General features: G+C 39.2%; 1 protein-coding gene across 5 annotated transcripts in view; it reads right to left on the bottom strand.

Moving 5' to 3' along the window:
• The window catches only part of DCHS2 (dachsous cadherin-related 2), a 155,248-nt gene that overhangs the window by 78,997 nt on the left and 55,710 nt on the right, over positions 1-20,541 (bottom strand). For all 5 annotated transcript variants that reach the window (XM_061584519.1, XM_061584518.1, XM_061584521.1 and 2 more), the window contains exon 2: positions 2,278-2,469. In XM_061584519.1, the coding sequence (XP_061440503.1) occupies positions 2,278-2,469 (192 nt within the window). The remainder of the gene's footprint in view (positions 1-2,277; positions 2,470-20,541) is intronic.

Below are 20,541 nucleotides of genomic sequence, written 5' to 3'. Positions count from 1 at the left end.
CCACACTAACCAGATGCTATAGTGCTGGATCAAAGTATTCAGCTTATGCTTTTCAGATTATTTTGGGAGGTGAGAATGGGGTGAAAAGCATTTCCAAAGCCCTTAGGAGAATGGGGAAAGTGATGAAAAGCCACTTCCCTTGTACCTTCCTTAGTACCTCATGCCTAGGCATACCCAGATAGCAAAGCCTATGTTATTCCACATTCCACTTCACACACACTCAAAGGCTCAGCAAATTGTTAATTAAAGAAAACAACAAAGGGCATCGGGCATAGCCTGTCCAAACTTACAGGACTATAGCTGTGGTTGAATCCATTTGTTACATCAAAACAAATTGCTTTCTACCATAAAGGGTTTTTAGAAGGATTACCGAGATGATCCATGTAAAGCATTTGGATCTCTCCAAAGCTCTATATAAATACTAACTATTTATTAAAGTTCCATTTACACACTATAAACAAGAGTAAGAATAGAAGGGTAGCAAGCAACAATGGATACTATAGCTGATATAAAACCTCTGGGTGTTATCCAGCAATACCTGGACAAAGTTAGCAAGGGTAATTTTTAAGATCTTGTTACAGAAAACAGCTGCTACTGCTAGCCTTGTAACTATGACACTAATACTGAGAAAGTCAGAAAATACATAATAGATTATCCAGAATATTAAGATTGATGCCTCTGTTTATTTACCTGGAAGTATGCTCCACTGAACTCAATGGGACTTACTTCTGAGAAATAAGGATAGTGCAATTAGATATGCTATTACTTTAAGATAAAACTGCAGTTATCATCATATATTGTAAAATGCAACTGCACAATTTGCCTTCAACTCTTGGAAGACTTTGATCATTTTGTGTTTAAAGCCCAAGTAATTTATTCTTGTAGAATTATGGAGTTACAACTGTAAGTGGCACTCAGCTTACATTACAGTACCTGCTTTTCCCCCTTCACTAGCATTCAATTTGTGTAACAAATAAGAGACCAATATAGTGCCTTAAATGGGTTTCCAAAGGGGGTGGGGGTAGGCAGGGATATCTGTGCTAGTTCCCACACACACACACACACACACACAAAGTAGTTCCTTTGGTAGTTATGATGAGCCCTTCATTTTTCCATAACAACCTTGAAATATAGAAATGACAGTATTTCACTGTAAAATTCTGATTGTTCAAATCTGACAAGTGATATCTTTAAAAGTTTTTTGTACTTTCTTTTAGCTGAAACATTTAGAAATTCAGAGCACTGTGGCAATAATACCAAATAATTTGAGTTTAACAGCAATATAGACTGACAAAAGAATACTAAATCAAAATTCCAATTATCAGTGTGACTACAGTATTGTCTCACAATTTGCATTTAAAACTTCATCAAGTTGTTAAACAGAGGACACTTGCATTTTGCTTTTCCACCCAAGTTTTTTTTCTCTTGTATATTTTAGTTTCAAATTGTGGTAGCCTAACAACACTTGTGTAATTCTACCCACATGAAAAGGAAATGAGACTCTAGGTGCCTCCTGACTGTCACTATTTTGCGGGAGGGATTCAAGCACACACTGGAAATGTAAGTCTGTGTAATTAAAGTGCTCTGTCGCCCTAGTGCAAAAAAACCCATCTCAGACTTTTTGCAGTTAGGGAAGTGGTACAGAAATACACCATGAAGTGTGGAATAAATGAACGATTAACGGGAAGACATATAAACACCCTGCGAGCAAATCAGGATGAATGTTCATTGCCATATAAATGCCTTGCAAACAAATCACTATGAAAATTCAATAGAGACCAGACATAACCTAGTCTGTATAAGTTTTCCATAAGCAAATCAGGATAAACAGGTCACCTGGGAGGACTCCACAGCAATATCGTTCACAAGCATAGGAGGAAAACAGGGTACTACACACTAATAGGACTTTTACAGAAAAAGAAATGAAACACACATCACTCTGGGCCAAACTTTAACATGTGGAGCAACTGCATCAATCTTAAACATATCCCAACCCCTATACAAAGCAGGAAGGTGTCTATTACACAAAACAAGTGAAATGTGAGCCCCCTTCCTCCAACTTACCTCACTGTATTCCATGCTTGAGGCAGTTTACTAAACCACAGCTTGATTGCCTGAACCCAGCCCAGTGACTTTTTAGTTTATTAACGAAACTGATTTAATACTACTGATCTAGGAAGCTCCCGATTGCCAGAGATAGTGACAAATAGTTACTTTACCTTCACAACTGAACAACACATGGGTGCAAGAATGGCATTATCAATGAATGATACTTACCCCATCTATTGCTTTCACCAAGAGATCATATATAGATGGATCCTCTTCCCTGTCAATGTCCTGTGACACACATATGTGGCCGCTGTTAAGGTCAATCTGGAATGCTTTTGATTTTTCATAATCATGGAATCCATCATACAAAAAATACTCAATATGGCCAAAATTTCCTGAATCTCTGTCTGTTGCCTTAACCTGCAATGACACAATTAATAAAATCCCATTAATTCTTCCATTATTATTGATGCATCCCACTCATTATTTTTCAAATAAGATGTACTTTTTGATCATGATTTAGTCTGCAGTCCTACACACGATGACCTAGGACCAAGTCTGATTGAACTCAATAGGATTTCCTTCTTGAGAAGACATGCATAACATTGCACTGTTTATTTTTAGAAGTATTCTGATTAATTTTTGGATAGTGTTCAGTGCTGTTAGTATTGAGACAAGAAAGGTTACCATTTCCAGGTCTAGACTGGCTGAATGGCATGGAAAACTATATCCATAGCAGAGTAGTGCATGTTTCTTGGGGTAAGGCTCTGTAATAAAGAACCAGCTAACCTTCCTCTCCCGAATACACAAGGAAGTGTCTGGTAGGAAAGGACAAATTTTCTCAAGTGTTTATTTTTTCCAAATAATTCCCTACGCTAGCAAGATGCTAACTATTGTTTCCTGCTTGCATGCTGGACTAAGCAAACTCCCATGATCCTCTTGGATTGGAGGCTGACTTTTTTGCCCACCCAATCTCCTGTTCCTCCTAGAAGTCCCATGCCCCTGGGTATGAAGAAGAATGCTATACTATAATCTATAAATTGCTGAAACTGATTTTAGAACTGGTAAGTGTAAAGATTAGCTATAAAATATTGTGCTTTCTTCATGTCAGTCAATCTACTATTTCTCTGTTCACTTTATACTGAGTCCTTTGAATAAATAGTGTTATGAGCATGGGGGTTGGAATGGATGGTTCCTGTGGGTCTCCTTTCCAGCCCCTGATTTGGAATCCTGTGCCTTGGAATAAGGAACTCTCTGCTGGTCAAATGAGTCTTTTGTTAACCAGATAGATTGGCCAGGTAAGATAATGGGCCAATAAGTTGCCTAGCAACGGTGAATGGGCCAGGGAGACCCTTTTGTCATTGAAACTCTTCATGAGAGCATCCCTCCCCTTCCTGGAGCCCAGCAGAGGCTTGTAGTTTAAGTGTGTTCCAGAGAATGGCTGGGGCTGCAGGCAGGCAGAGAGGCGATCTCTCTGCACCATGGTATTCGGGGTGCCTCCTGTAACCCAGATGGAAAAACTGGATATTGGACTGCTCATGCATTGAACCCCTCCATCCTACGCTCAGGTTGGAATGTGTGTAAATAAATAAACCATATTTCATAAAGACACCGCAGTCTGCGCTGACCTTCTTCCCAAAGGAAACCAAACCCTGGAGGAGCGCAGGGACCCCAGAAATCTCACCGCTCAGAGATTGTGGGAGGCGCACAACAATATCTTAAATTAGAAACTTAAGGTTGAACAATGAGGCCATATTTTATTGATGTGGTTGTTCTGCCTAACACTACTTAATTGCTAGAAGGAGAGGGGACCTAGGTCTGTCTTTTTTCAAAAATAGATGCAATCCAAAGTAAGTTCTACTCAGAGTAGGCCCATTGAAACATAAGTTAGCCATGGCCATTAACTTCAATGGGTCTACTCTGAGAAGAACTAGCACTGGATACATGTTAAATTTGAATTTCCACATATTCAGACTTGATATTAAAATGCAGAGGTAGTGGCACTAGTAGTGGATATTGCACAAGCAGGCTTACCTCACAAGAAAGGCAGAAGCTAGGGAGTGTATCAGCTGCAGACCCAAATCAGTCTAAATCAGGTTTCAGACTCTGACTGTCCAAACCTGCTCACAGAGTTCTTTAAACTCTGATATGCTTTGTGTCACAGTGGTACAATGTTTCTACAGTGAAGATCACCTGTTTGAAGGTTCCCCCACATGAAAAGCATTCCCCACAGACATTAAGTTTCCAGTATAGTACCATTAAGTACAATTGATGTTTCTGATTCCAGACAGCAAAATGTCCTTAACTTTGGTATTTTTATCTGGCACTTTTGGCATAAAACCAAAGTATTTACTTTAATAACTACAGCAGTGCAACTAGAAGAACACTGCTTTGCTATTCCACAAGGCACATAATCAGCTGTGTTACGCTTCTACTATCTCTTTCCTAAGGCACATTAATGACAAACCATTTAATAATTAGATTATAAGTGGTAACTTCTATAGCACTTTTTGGCATATAAAGTGTTATATTATTCTTATCTTGCATATTAATCAAAATACAAGGTGGAAAAAATTAATGGATGTGTGCCAATGGTCTACTCTTATTTCTTCATTACAGTCTTCAAAATGCAATTAACTAATCCTCTACTAGATTCCTCCTCATTAGGAGGGCTAATAGCTGATCCAACTGTTCAGAAAAAGCACATGGAGAAAAGCACATGGCATTAGCATTATAATGCTTCAGAATGCAGATGGGAATTGCATGTTTGATGGAAGGAAGCATGTTACTGAGAAGGCTGAACTAGCCACTTCTTCCATGGTATTCCATGCAGAGGGGCTTTTTTGACATAGGAGGACATTAATTCAGAAATGGTACAGACCCAAAGGGATATTCAGATACATGCAATTGCCGAAATCAAGGGGATACATTGTACTCCTCCCTGACAACTGCAATGTAAATACATCCTTCAGGTTCACAACAATACATACATGAAACTTACATGAACACATGGAGGGTTGTAGCCAACTCTGAGCTGTCCCTCAAAGATACCAGTATTTTGAACTGAAATTTCCAAAACAGCCAAGTGATCAATAAAATACTCCTCAGGATACTCCTTTGCAGCTGTGCGTAAAACTTTAGCCCTGAATTATTTTTTTAAATCATGCAAAGATAAACTATTAACTCTTTCTAATATTCCCTAGAGAGTTATTGCAGGCCTAAGAAGAAAAAGTGTTCCAAGCTCAACTTAGTACAACCTTCAAGATGGTCATTAGGAACTTACTACTTTTAGGTCTGAAATCTCAATCTTCTGAAATAAATATTGCCCTCACAGAACTGTTAAGAGGATAAATGATGTAAGATGTTACATTCATTATATAAATGCATTATAATAACTATTGTGATACTTCCTGTCCTGTTGCAGTATAACAGATGGTGACCCACAGACCCCCTATCACTTTGCTTTCCAATTTGAAATCTTATATCTAAAATTCACTACAGAAGGTATGCCACTGATGGTATGCCACTTGACAGCTGATCTTCCATCTCACTATCTTGCATCCAGCCACACTGTGAGCTGTCAGAAGTCCTCATGACATGCTTATTACCCTGAACTCTTGCAGGCTTTGCCATTACACCATTGGGAACTTCAGCCTAGACCAGGACAGCAAGTATTAAAGGCAGCATGTTGTGTCAAGTACAACCAGGAAGTTCATGACTGTTAGAGGATAACTTATCCAGGTTCAATTATCTTGACTTGTATTCCAATAATAAATTACTGTGGTCAAAACAAGATGGAATGAACATGCCAGAATAAGTGCAGGCTTGCCAGTGTATGGGTGACAGAGCAGAAAAGTTAACTGCTCTTTGAGATGTGGGAGGCAGATGAATTCCGTCACATACCTCTCACCTAAACAGTTTGGAAGAGCATGGAAATATTAGATTGCATGAAAATAGTGGGGTTAAGCTCAAACTCTCTTTCAGCTGAATATTGGGTTTAACTGGAGGAGGGGGCCATGAGATTGAAAAATATACAAACACTCAAGTTACACGGCTAAGTGAAGTTTGCCATGATAGTGTTTTCCTCAACTTCAACCCTGACAAAATTGGAACCGAGAAGATGCCTGCTGGAATAATAATTTTATTCTGATGAATTATAGTAGTTTGTCCCACATTGTGCAAAATATGTATTTGAACAGAAAATATCTGGGTGGAAGAATAAAACTCTCTTCTGTATGTTTACACCACACAAGCCTATAAATACCCAGATGTCAATGCTGCAAATATCTACATAAACATAATTTTGAGTTTTCCATTATGCATAAAACTTTTGAACTATAATATTTTACAGTAAAGTCACTACTCTATTGTCTTAGGCAATCAGGTGAATTCAGACATAATCCCTTTAACCATTCCTAAATGACTGGAAGCAGATCAAGGTATCACACACTTTATGTGGGCTGTGTAGTAGGCCACATTATGGCTGTATGGATAGACAGGCTATTTTGTGCTCTCATTGACCATATTTGGATACAAAACTGAACCATGGTTATGTATTATGACAGCATGCCAAGGTTACATAGCTCACACACTTCCCTCTTCCTCTTTTGCACAGAAGGAGTGGAAATTTAAAGCTTCTGACTATAGTGTCAAACAAATCATTGCTTCTGAATAGGAGAAATTGTGGTACAAAGCATTGGTAGTTAGCAAACAAGGCTATCACCTGTGGTACAAACTACAGTTTGCCCATATTTTTTCAAAAAAAATACTGAAAACTTTATTTACATTTCCTCCATTTGCATGCATGGTGCCCATGATTCAGCAGCCCACACCCTCCCTGTTTGGGAGAATAAGAGAGCTAAGAGTTTCTAAAAACAAAAAATTCAAAGATTGACTAAGAAACAAAATAAAAATATAAACATTCTATAAAATAAGATCCATTAAAACAATACAAAGTGTCTATCTAAGCAAAAATATATCTAAAACCATAATGTATCCACTCACGCCAACACAAAAATGAACACCAGAATGACCACAAATAGTGCTGTCCAAATGCCTGGAAGAATAAATATAGTTTCACCTGATGGTGAAAAAATGACAGCGTTGGTGTCAGGCAAGCTTGCCTGGGGACAGCATGACATAATTTGGAGGGGGGGGGACACAAAAAAGGCCCATTTCCTCACTGTCACTTACTAGCCAACTCTTGAAAGGAGCAGAGAGAGAAGAGACTCAAATACTCACTTTGGGAGAAAGGGCAGGAAGAAGAGTTATTTTATTATTATGAATAATAATAATAATAACAACAACAACAATTTGTTGTTGTGTGCCTTCAAGTTGACTACGACTTATGGCTACCCTATGAATCAGCGACCTCCAAGAGCATCTGTCATGAACCACCCTGTTCAGATCTTGTAAGTTCAGGTCTGTGGCTTCCTTTATGGAATCAATCCATCTTTTGTTTGGCCTTCCTCTTTTTCTACTCCCTTCTGCTTTTCCCAGAATTATTGTATTTTCTAGTGAATATAATAATAATAATAATAATAACAACAACAACAGCAACAACAACAATAATAACAACAATAATAACAACAACAATAATAATTATAATGTCAACCTCAGCAGTCTGGGCAGGGTCAAATAGGGAAATACGATTCCTGAGGTATTGGGGTCCTGAGCCATGTACAGATAATCCTGATCTGATAAAACTACAGATTATGAACCTGGGGACAAGCTCTATGCTAATCATATAATTGTTGAAAGATTAAGAACAGTTAAGAGAAATTACTTCTTCACACAGTGCATAGTTAAACTATGGAACTCGCTCCTACAAGAGGCAGTGAGGGCCACCAACTTGGATGGCTTTAAAAGAAGATTAGACAAATTCTAACGAAGGATAAGGCTATTAATGGCTACTAGCCATGACAGCTGTACTCTGCCACCATAGACAGATGCAGTATGCTTCTGAAAACCAGTTGCCAGTAGCTGCAGGAGGGGAGAGTGCTCTTGCACTCAAGTCTTGCTTACGGGCTTCCAAGGGGCACCTGGTTGGCCACCATGAGACAGGATACTGGACTAGATGGGCCACTGGCATGATCCTGCAGGCTCTTCTTATGTTCTTAATTGCAATTCCTTCTTGTCCCCCCCCCTTTCTTTGTGCATCTAGCTTTAGGGCTTTTTTCAAACCAGGATGTGATCCTGTTTTGAACAGAGCTCTCAAATCACAGTTGCCCAGTTTGGACATCATAGAAAACTTGTTCAAGAAATCAGGTTATAAGTGCTGAAACTAGGTATGTGAGGGGACTGGAGTGGAGGAAGTATATATTTGCTTTTTGTTTATAGACTGCTTAACCAAAAAAAAATCTAAGGAGTTCACATGAAATAGTGTAAGATATTTAACAAAAAATATCAATAAAATTAACAAACACAAGTACACATTCTAAAATTATCAAAAAGATAATTAAAATTAAAGAATTTAAGAACAAGTAAACAAAAAATTACATGTCTCAGTAGGCTTGCAACAAAAGCAAAAAGGTTTTAGCAGGCATCAAAAAATATAGTGAAGGCACCATCTCAAGTTGATAGGCCGGGAGTTCCAGAGCACAGGTGCTGCCACACTAAAAGATTGATTCCTCACAAATGCAGAATAAACATAATATGGCATTGTAAAAGTACAAGTTCCACAGATCAAAGTGGTTGAATGCGCATGTATGAAGTAAGGAAATCCGTAAAGAAAACTAGTCCCAAGCTGTAGAGGGTTTTATGTAACAAATCAGCAACCAGTGCAGATCTCTCAGCAGAGTTGTAATATACTGATAGGATCTCACTCCTGCACTAACTGCAGTTTCCATCCAGACCAAGCAGAAAGGAAGCCTCATCTAGATTAGTTTATCAGACCATGATCATAATGGCCCATAGCTCAGAAAAGTACCTTACTGACTAAACATCACCTTAATACAGTGAGCCATCTAACCACATGAGAAATCTGGAGAGGTCTTATTACTTGGTAAAGATCTCAGCCTTTACCACAAACAATACAGGATTGAAAACGTCTTATTTATAAACAAACAAACTTTTATCCCACCCATCCTCTCTTAGGAGCACAGGGTATCTTACAACAATAGAAACATGAGACACCAATTTTAAAACACAGTTCAAATCTTTTTTTAAAGAGCAGTAAAAGAAACAAATGGACCACAGGGTGCACTGGCTCTATTGTCAATAACCATCTAAAGGCCTGGGTAAACAAGTAAGTCTTCAATTTTCACTTAAACTACTTGACTGTTAGAATGTTCCCTGGGAGGGGATTTCACAAGTAGTGTGGCACCACAGAAAATGCTCTCTCTCTCGCTCTCGCTCTCTCAGGTACATACCCTCCTCACCTCAGCCAAAGGGTGGGACCCCAAGAATGTAGAAGGTAGAACCTAAGGAGGCTGGTAGGTGTGGGGACTCTAACAGATACCTGGGTCCCAAACTGGTTAGGGTTTTGCAAGTCCTTGAATTGGGCCCAGTTGTGAAAGGACATAACAGTTGTACTATCATAACCCAGTCATTTGTATTGTTCTTCAAGATATGAGTAAGAATCAGAAAATATAAGTGCTGGGACTTTTTTACTATGATGACCACTTGCTTTAGTTTAGAAATGTTACAGACTTACAGATCATTGCAGGACAAACGTAAAAGCAACATACAGCTCCCATTAATCATGTTTTCTTCCTTAGCATTCTTTTTAAAAAAGCAAAACAAAACAAACATTCATGTCAGAACTTTTTTTAAAAAAAACCAGGCAATACACAGTACAAACGCCAGTGTGGCTGCCAAATTTAATTAGGACAATTAGAATGTTTTGCTTAAGAGAACTGAAGCCATTATTACAGTTAGAGAGTGATATACATTACACTGCAGCTAATCATGTGTAAATTATAAGCAGTACATTCTGAAATGTACTTAGTATTGAATACAAAGTAGGTTGTGATTCCTACTATAATGATAGAAGCTGTTGAAACATATTATCCATTCATTTATTCAGCATAAATCCTGAAGGAACATATAACCCATGTGCAAACATTAGGAAGATCAATATGTAAGCAGATGTTGAGAATCTAGTTAATCAGTCTATGACAGTCTCATATCATCACAGCACAAGGTCTGTGGGGAGGGGCTACAGCTCAGTGTTAGAGAACATGCTTTGCATGCAGAAGGTCCCAAGTTCAATCCCCCTCAACTCTAGGTAAAGCTTGGGAAAACTCCTGACTGAACCTCTAGACTCAGCTGCTATCATTCAGACAAACCATACAAGGCTGCTTCCTTTGTTCCATATTTTGGTATAAGGCTACCATTTCTGAAGGCAAGATAGTGAACAATCACCTCAATTTAAAAGCAGAAATACATAGAAATGCCACTGCAGTCTTACAAGTATTAATGCAATGGTATTAACAAATCACAGTCAGCCTTTCTTGAAGATTTAGAAAGGAAAGAGAATGAAGATCAGAGTATCCAACGGGGGACTCTCCAGATGTTGCTTAACTACAATGCCATCAAACCTCATCTCATGGTTTAGCTCTCTCCAGGCTAACCACAAGCTGTAACCAAGGCCTGTTCTATGGTTTATGGCTAATGTTTTGTGCAGGAGAACTAAACCATGAGCCCGGGTTCGGATGACACACTAAACCTAACTATGGCTTAGCCCAGTGCAGCAGCTGAATCACGGGGAAGAACCTGCACACTCACGCTAAGTTATGGTTTGGCAAGCCAGGCCAATAGCTTCTCAAATTTGATTCTATAATTATCATCTGAAATAGCCACCTTTGTTTATTAGCAGTTGATGCCCAGTTGCAGAGAAACATTTGAAGAAACATGTAGAATTATTTAGCAGTTCTAAAAACGTATCTCAGCTATTTTGAAGCCTCCTAAGCGATATGGCTTTCTGCATATATGAAACCTCAGATTTTTGATACCTTTGCATGAGCAAACAACAATAATTTCTGAAAGCAGCAAGTCCTGGTTTATAAGTCTGGCCTCCTGCCACTACCACTCTTTTGTACTAAGATTTAATATTTGAAAGTGAAAGTGAAAAAGACAACTAAGTTTGTACCTATAAGCAGATGAGTTGTAAAAAGACATAAGTCTGTAAATCGCAACCATAATTACACTAAGAAATCGAGGGTGTCATAAAGCACAGGCTGTTTTGGTTTATCTTTTTTGCCAGGGTGTATGGAAAATTTAAAACACAGCCAACCTCACAGCTTGTCTCATTTATGCAAACTACTTTTTAAAAACCTCTCCCATTTTCTCAACATAAATAATGCAGTTGGCAACAGATTATATTTCTTCCAAGACATCTTGTAATCATATAGGTTCATTTTTCTTGTCTCTTTCCCCCATGACAAATTTTACCTATGTTTGCCCTGGTTGAGTATCACACACATTTTGTCAAATAATGTGAGAGCTGTCAACCTCATTTTCAGGATAGGACTGTTCTTCATAACCAAACCAAACAGGGAATGAAGAAAGCTTTGAATGTGTCACAAGGACATACTTCACTTCCGCTTCTAAATCAAGTTTATCTCTTTGAAGCTTCCTGTAACATGCAGACAGCAGATCTTAGATTCTCACGCTTCCACAAAAAGCAAGTGTTCAGTTAAGCATGCTTTCAATAAAATTAACAAGGGTGCCACTTCTTTAGCAGAAATGAAAAATTGTTTATTCAAGGGAATTCAGATTAACTGAAACTGAATGGGACTTACTGGCTCAAGCTGTCAGAATCCATTCATTTCTTTTAAAAAAAGGGCTGAGAAGAGAAAACACATATGTACAAGACTTGACAAAAGTGCTGCTTTGAGAAAAGGTTCCTTGCATGTACCTCCTTGACTGCAGAATAAAAGACATTTACTGTAAATTACCTGTGGCTGCGGACATGGGTTGGGTATGATCAAATGAGACTTTGGGTGGGATCAGATTGGAGACTCTTTTATACCTATTTTTCCCTTTGAGCCATAATAAAATTACCAATCATGCAAACCCCAGTTCAGCTGTGTGAATACATGGAACCCTCTTTGAAATGCAGGAATTTAGGTTTTTAACTTCAAACAAGATGTTCTGTACTGCCTGTCTGATTATGGAAAACAGGATTAGAGTAATCACAAATTACAAGTAGAGCTGCTGCACTCATCTGTTGCTCAGCTGTTGTGGTGTGACTCCCTAGGAGGAGTCCTGCTGTTCAGTGCTCCAGCTAGTCTAGAACAGGAGTAGTGTGGAGGGAGGCGGGGACAAAGAGAGAGAGAGAGAGAGAGGCAGTCTGGAGAGGGAGAGGAAAAAGCACTTGTGGATTCTAAAGATCGTTCACAGGTTCTGTCAGATGTGATATTTTAGACATCTGAGTAAGTAAATTCCAAAGCTTCCCTCTTTGTTTATTTTTTTTTCTTTAGAACTGAATTGGAGATAGGGCTACTGGGAAATACAGCTCAAACTCCTCATTAGGAATGGAAAGATCTGTCTGTTTCGGTTCTCTCAGTTTCTCATTTTTACAATGTTAAATTCAGCTCTCTACATTTCTGCAGCAATCTGCGATTTTTTTAAAAAACAAATCCTCATGAAAATTCTCCACCATTTTAGTGTGAATTTCTCCAAATAAACACATTTTTGTAGGCAGTTTTGACAAAAGTATGCATTTCTGCAAGCCATTTCTCATCTCAGCATGTTATTTTCACTCATGTATTCATTTTTATGCACACATTCCCCTAATATATGCATTTTTGTAAATGTTGTTTAGTTGGTGAACTGCATCCCAAAATTCTAATAAATGCAAATGTTGAAGGATGGCTGTGTTTTGGCTCTCATATTGTTTCAGAAATTGCAAAATCGATAAATTCTGCTTGAAACGCGAACTGAATTGAAATTCTCACCCATCCCTACCCCTCATACAGATAATGGCCAAGCAGACATGATCAAGGCTGACTGATGGCCAGGCACAAGACCAGTCTAACCTGAAAACTTACACATTTATCTGGTTTAAGGAAACCAATAGACTGTGTCAGTTGCTAACTTTGAAGGCTGGGACAACATCATAATCCATGAATCTTCTGATTTCAGCCAAAATCACAAGAACATAAAAAGATCTTTGCTAGATCAGACCAAAGGCCCAATCTAGACCAGCATCCAGTTCTCACAGTTGCCGACCAGATGCCTAAAGATGCAACATATAAAAGCATGCCACATTTCTATAAATTTTGTGTTTTCTTGCCTACCATCTTGTAGTGCAGCAAGTTTATTTAGCTGCAATTGCTAAATTTAGTTGCACCAATTGCCAGGCTTTCCTTATCCATTCCTAGCACGTTAAAGTTTTAGAATTGTTTTATTGTTTTACTATTACTAGCTTAACAGCATGCAATAAATTAGAAATTGCAACTCAGTATACTCAGCCTGCTCCGGGCCGACGATGCCCACCTGCATGTGCCACCTACCTGTCCCGCTGTGGTGAATGCAAGACGCATGCACACATCCCTGCCATCAACCAAGATGGAGGCAGGAGCATCAGCCCCTTAGAGAAGCCTCGGCTGCCATCTTGGTTGATGGCAGGCATGGACACACAGCATTCACCACAACGGGAGAGATAGGTGGGGCATGCAGGTGGATGTTGCAGGCCTGCGCAGATGTGGGGGGATGCCTGGAAGCTCCCTCTCTGCAATCTGTGGCAGGATCAGGAGCCGACGCTGCTGCAGACTGTGGAAGGGAAGCACTACCCTCCCATCCTAAGGAAGGGTCCTTCAGGGGCCCTCAGCCAGGGCCCAACCTGGCCACCCTCTATACTTTAGGCATGTTTAATTAATTATTTTCTAAAAGCATTATTTTTGGTTTCACTATTGGTTCACAAGCCTTTTACGTTAAGATCTTATCCCAGTCTGCGTCTGTGTTGGAATTGCTTTTTAATATGTTTTTAAACCTTTTTTAAAAAAACTTTTTATTACTTGTTTTTAAAAAATGTTTTTAAACCTTTTAAAAAAAATGTTTTTAAAGATGTTTAGTTTTAATGTATTTCAATGTCTGTTTTTATGATGTTTTAAAGTGTTTTAGTGCTTTTGTTTACTGCCCTGGACTCCTGCTGGGAGGAAGGGCGGGATATAAATCAAATAATAAATAATGTGACCACCCTCTGAATATGAAGACAAGATCATGACACATGCAGATAATGTGCTGCTAACCCGCACTTCCAACATGCATGCAAATTATTCTTAGAGATTTTGTTCATTTTTTTCAATGTCAAATATCAACAGTATAATAGTTTTTATTTTAAAATAATAATATATATAATAATAGTTTTTATTTTTTTAATTGTTTAATTGACAGATAGCTTTACTCCAGGGAGAAAGGTGGCTTCTGTTCCTTTTCTGAAACATATGTTTTTATTGTACAGCTATAATTGTTGTAAATTATTTTTCCCCTTTTTTCTTCAGAATGTTCCTCCCTTTTATTTTACATGTTTCTATATTACTGCATAACTAGGGACTCCCCAAAATATTCAAAATCCACTGCCATATTTTGGGGTTGCCCTGATTTACCTCCAAACTTGACCACCTAAGTTTGCTATTAGGATACACAAGTAGTTGCAGTGAATCCTTCTTCCTAAGAGAAGTGCTACAAGTTCCAACCAGTCAGTCCCTCCAAGGAGGGCTTCCCTCTTTTCCCCTCACTGACCATGTTCCATTTTTCTTTTCCATCTGTCACTTTACATTATTATTATTATTATTTATTGTTTTTATCCTGCCCCTCTGCCCATAGGAGCCTTGGACAGCTGTCACCCACCATAAAACATAATTAAAACAAAACTAATTAAAATCAAAATCAATAATAAAATACAATGCAGCAGACAGCAATACTTGGACTACTGAGATCCATTCCAAGTATATACCAAAGGCTTGAACAAAAAAGTATGTTTTAAGCTGTCACCTGAATTATGCCAGGGTGAGGGATAGTCTGATCTCTACCAGGAGGAAATTACACAACTGAAGCCCCACCAGGAAGAGGATGCTGTTTTGCATCACCATTCCATGGGCCAAATCTGTCAGGGAAACCACAAATAGGTCCTCCCTCACCGATCTCAGAGCACAAACCAGATGTACTGGCAGAGGTGGTTAAGTGAGAGAGATTATGCTGGCTGGCTGAGTAGGGGGGTTGCACTTGGTTTGGCATGCAAAGATCTGAGTAGTAGCCTCAGCCTCCCTCCCCACCACCCTTACCAGCAGAGAGACCACCATTGCTATCTTATGAATAAAAATAATTATTCTACTACATCTGTATGTGTGTGTTTATTTTTAATGTTGTTTTAGGCTATTTAGATGTGCAGCAGCCAAGGTCAGCACCTTGTAGGCTTTTTTTTAAAGTAACTGAAATGTAATTGTAGTGATTACTTTGGAGGAAAAGTAAAGTAATCAGTTACTTTCACAGCAATTGTAATTGTAACGGTAATTACTACTTTTTGGGCCATGTAATTTTAACTATAATTTATTACTTTTTAAAAGTAATCTTCCAAGCTCTGGTAAGTAAACATTTCTTCTTGTATTCCTGGATACCTAAAAGAGTGGAAGCTGTATGGTGTTTAAGTCTGTTATAAGCAAGAGACTTCTGTATGTGAATGCACTATTATTTGCCTTAAAGCTTAGCACTGTATAGTGACCCTACACACTACATGCCTATTTAAATATTATGCCCTGATTGCAACCATCTTTATATTTGTCTATGTACTGTGCACAGACTAAGGCCAAATAAGTCTGTATGTATGCTCTATACACCAGCCAAGGCCAAATATAGTCTGTAACTTTATGCACTGGCTGCAGCCAGTTACTTTTATTTCTAAACCAGACTTTAGTATAGAAATAAAAAATATTATATTTATATTTTCCGCTGTGGGATCCTACTTTCATATCCTGATACATCCTCACTTCCAATGGGAACTTCAGTTGGATTTCTTTTTCTAGGTTTACCTACTCCAGTCGTCCGCTGTTGAAAACAGGACTCACTTAGGTGAGAGCAACATTTGTCATATAAGACCCTGGGTACACATAAGCCTAGAAAAAATATATAGAACTTTCATCCCTGTGCATCCACTAGATAAGTATCTGGGCGGTAACATGTCACTGGGGAGCTGATTCAGACTACACCTAAAACTCTTGCAAGTGTCCTGTCTACATCCTCAGGTGGCAATAACCAAAACTGATCCCATAAACTATTGGATGATACTCTAAACACTTCCAAAGGAACTGTCTCAATTGTGGCACAGATGTGAATGACTTTACCCTACAAAGAAAAAAAAGAAGAGAGGCAGAAAATAGGGAACTATAAATAAGAGAAACCTAGAAACAACACAAACACAATAGAGATATATGTGATAAACAATTGATTTGCTATTTACAAATATCAGAGATTTAGCATCTCATATTTATGACAATCATGATGCATTTATGAAAGATCAAGTCTTCTAAAAGCACTTTGTGCCCATTGTCTTCTAGTGCTTACAACAGCCTTGAAATGTAAGGTAACCTTTTAATTCCCATATTACAAATGAGGGCTGAGGTGGCTTTTTGAGGCCAACTAATAAGTTTGTGGCCAAACTGAAATAGTAATTAAATGCAGGATATCAGCAACTAACCTTCAGCAATTTGTACCAAAAATGTGCTAGCAGCTGTTGCTATTGTGCAGTTTTAAGCAGCTATTGTGTTAACATAAGAAAGCAGAATTTGATAATGTGTACAATTTTATTTCCTTACAAATAGGATGGTACACAACTGTTAGTTCTTAAACTCACATTTTTGTCATGATGGGAAAGGGATCTCTCTATCTGCTCCATTTGTCTTCAGCAACATTACATCATTTGAGCTCTATCTCTTTCTGCTAAGACAAGATAAACTGCTAAAAGGGTTTTTTAAAAAAAAAATTTAAATGGCATATAAATCTTGTTAAATAAAAAATGAACCCTGACTGCCTTTAAATATTATACAAGAAAGTCAATATGCAAAATGTTTGGGTAGGACGTTCTGTGAAATAAATGCTTCATACATCAGTTGAACACATGCACTGACTCAAACATAGATATATACTAAAGAAAGCACCTTACTAACCACTACACTTTGGCAGTTACTCAGATTAATAACACTGCCAAGTATCAGAGGACTACTGCCAAACAGTAGATTACAGTAATTATGCAATTGCTCAAACTGCAAGACTCAAAAAGCTTTATCAGCAGTTATGAAGAGTGTATTACTATCAGTATGTATTTATACAATATTTTTAATCCCCCTGGTAAGGGTTGCCAGGTCAAAAGCATCCCAAACCCTGAGATTTCAGGGGCATGCCTTAGTGATGTCATCAGGGCAGGCCCTAGTGATGTCATGGGGGCATTCCTTATCTCGTGGATAAGGAATTGGTTAAGAAGCAGAAAGCAGAGACTTTCAAAAAGCGTTTGACAAGGTACCTCACCCAAGGCTTCTGAGGAAGCTTAGCAGTCATGGAATAAGAGGAGAGGTCCTCTTGTGGATAAGGAATTGGTTAAGAAGCAGAAAGCAGAGAGTAGGAATAAACGGACAGTTCTCCCAATGGAGGGCTGTAGAAAGTGGAGTCCCTCAAGGATCGGTATTGGGACCTGTACTTTTCAACTTGTTCATTAATGACCTAGAATTAGGAGTGAGCAGTGAAGTGGCCAAGTTTGCTGACGACACTAAATTGTTCAGGGTTGTTAAAACAAAAAGGGATTGCGAAGAGCTCCAAAAAGACCTCTCCAAACTGAGTGAATGGGCGGAAAAATGGCAAATGCCATTCAATATAAACAAGTGTAAAATTATGCATATTGGAGCAAAAAATCTGAATTTCACATATACGCTCATGGGGTCTGAACTGGCGGTGACCGACCAGGAGAGAGACCTCGGGGTTGTAGTGGACAGCACGATGAAAATGTCGACCCAGTGTGCGGCAGCTGTGAAAAAGGCAAATTCCATGCTAGCAATAATTAGGAAAGGTATTGAAAATAAAACAGCCGATATCATAATGCCGTTGTATAAATCTATGGTGCGGCCGCATTTGGAATACTGTGTACAGTTCTGGTCGCCTCATCTCAAAAAGGGTATGATAGAGTTGGAAAAGGTTCAGAAGAGGGCAACCAGAATGATCAAGGGGATGGAGCGACTCCCTTACGAGGAAAGGTTGCAGCATTTGGGGCTTTTTAGTTTAGAGAAAAGGCGGGTCAGAGGAGACATGATAGAAGTGTATAAAATTATGCATGGCATTGAGAAAGTGGATAGAGAAAAGTTCTTCTCCCTCCCTCATAATACTAGAACTCGTGGACATTCAAAGAAGCTGAATGTTGGAAGATTCAGGACAGACAAAAGGAAGTACTTCTTTACTCAGCGCATAGTTAAACTATGGAATTTGCTCCCACAAGATGCAGTAATGGCCACCAGCTTGGATGGCTTTAAAAGAAGATTAGACAAATTCATGGAGGACAGGGCTATCAATGGCTACTAGCTGTGATGGCTGTGCTCTGCCACCCTAGTCAGAGGCAGCATGCTTCTGAAAACCAGTTGCTGGAAGCCTCAAGAGGGGAGAGTGTTCTTGCACTCGGGTCCTGCTTGCGGGCTTCCCCCAGTCACCTGGTTGGCCACTGTGAGAACAGGATGCTGGACTAGATGGGCCACTGGCCTGATCCAGCAGGCTCTTCTTATGTTCTTATGTTCTTAGTGCTGTCATGGGATGGGCCCTAGTGATGTTATAGGGGTGGACCCTAGTGATGTCATTAAGCATGACACCTTAAGCATCAACCACAGTTGCTTGGAGCATACCACTCAAACAAAAAACTTTCTGTGGCTGGAAATTAAGATAGAAATCTTAGCTAAATGAGGGTGATTTCAGGTCCAGTTGAAGTGACAGGATCATTCCTTCTCATCTGCTTAGAGAGCCTGGGTAGGGAACCTACTTTCTTCTGGCAAGAAGGGTTTAAATGCTCTCAGGCCAGGCCAGTCACCAGAACGCCTTTGTAGGAAGAAAGCCTAGTGTTGTGGAGATGTTAAATGGGAGCACTCAGGAGTAAAGATGGATGCCCCTGAAGGCTGCAATTCTAAACACACTTACTAAGGGATTAAGCCCTATAGAACTCAACAGGACTTACTTCTTTGCTAAATGAGGGTGTTTCCAGGTCCACCTGAAGTGACAGGATCATTCCTTCTCACCTGCTTAGGGAGCCTGGGTAGGGAACATTTAATCTAGCCTACTTGTTTAAGTGCCCTCAGGCCAGCCCGGTCATCAGAAGGCCATTATAGGATGAAGGGAGCCTAGTATTGTGGAGATGTTAGATGGACTATTGTGGACTAGTATTGTGTTAGATAGACTATTGTCCACTTGTATTGTAGAGATGTTAGACTCAGGACTAAAGATGGATGCCCCTGAAGGCTGCAATCATAAGCACAATTACTAAGGACCTAAGCCCCATAGAACCCAACAGGACTTACTTCTGAGTAGATATGGTTAAGATTGTGCTGTTGGAAAGGCTTGACTAGGGATCCTCTGCAGTGATATCAATATCAAAGCAGGGTTGGCAACCCCCTATCTGGAATGCCCTACCTGCCTTTTAATGTGGCTGCTCCAAACTACTTTACAGACTTGAACCTTCACTGCAGAGTGAGGTTTGAGAAATGAGTAAGAGTTCCTGCCTACTCTGTGGGCTGCTATAAACTCAAAACAGCCAAACCAATTCCAGTGAGTAATAACTGACAGAGAGAAAACATACATGGATTGGTCTAACTTCACAGGCAGTAGACTGGGAACAACAGCAGTTGAAGCCACACTTCCCAGTATGTGAATTCTCTTTTACCACTATTGGGCAAGAAACAAACCATCATGTAAATAACAAGGTGCATCGTAAGTGGGTTTAAGTGGGTATGGAACCACTGTTGTTGCTTCTACGGATGTAAAGAAGTAAGGTCACAGGTAAATGAAATGCAAATAGAAAAAAGAAAAAGAAAAGATAGTGATGATTTCCTAAATGCGATACCTTACCAACCATAACAAGATTCCTATGAGTAAGACAGAAAACTCAGCATCCCACAACCAGTCAGGTTCCTAACCAAAACTAAAAAAAACCAATCAGCCAAAGTCACAGCAATTCCTATGCAGCACAACCTGACCCAGGGGCTGCAGTTAGGACAGAATGCTGCTGCACGATTGTTGTGAGAATCGCACATAATACCTCTGCACTGAAATCTGCACAGGTTGCTGATTTGCTACTAGGCCAAGTTCAAGGTGTGTTTTCCATGTTACGGGTTCCACATAGTACTTGTTCTGCTCTTGTAAGAAACTTTAATGTGGCAGTACTTATACTTTGGAGCTCCCTGCCTATTTACATTAGGCAGTAACTTCATTGTACTCATTTTGGCACCTGCTAAAAACATTTTTGTTTAGGCAAGCCTACCCTGGCATGTAGAAGCTATTATGTTTTTTATGTTTTTAACTCAT

The sequence above is a fragment of the Rhineura floridana genome, chromosome 9, assembly GCF_030035675.1.
Source record: "Rhineura floridana isolate rRhiFlo1 chromosome 9, rRhiFlo1.hap2, whole genome shotgun sequence".
NCBI lineage: Eukaryota > Metazoa > Chordata > Lepidosauria > Squamata > Rhineuridae > Rhineura > Rhineura floridana.
Note: the sequence above shows the minus strand (reverse complement) of the source record. Positions and strands in the feature narration are given on the sequence as shown.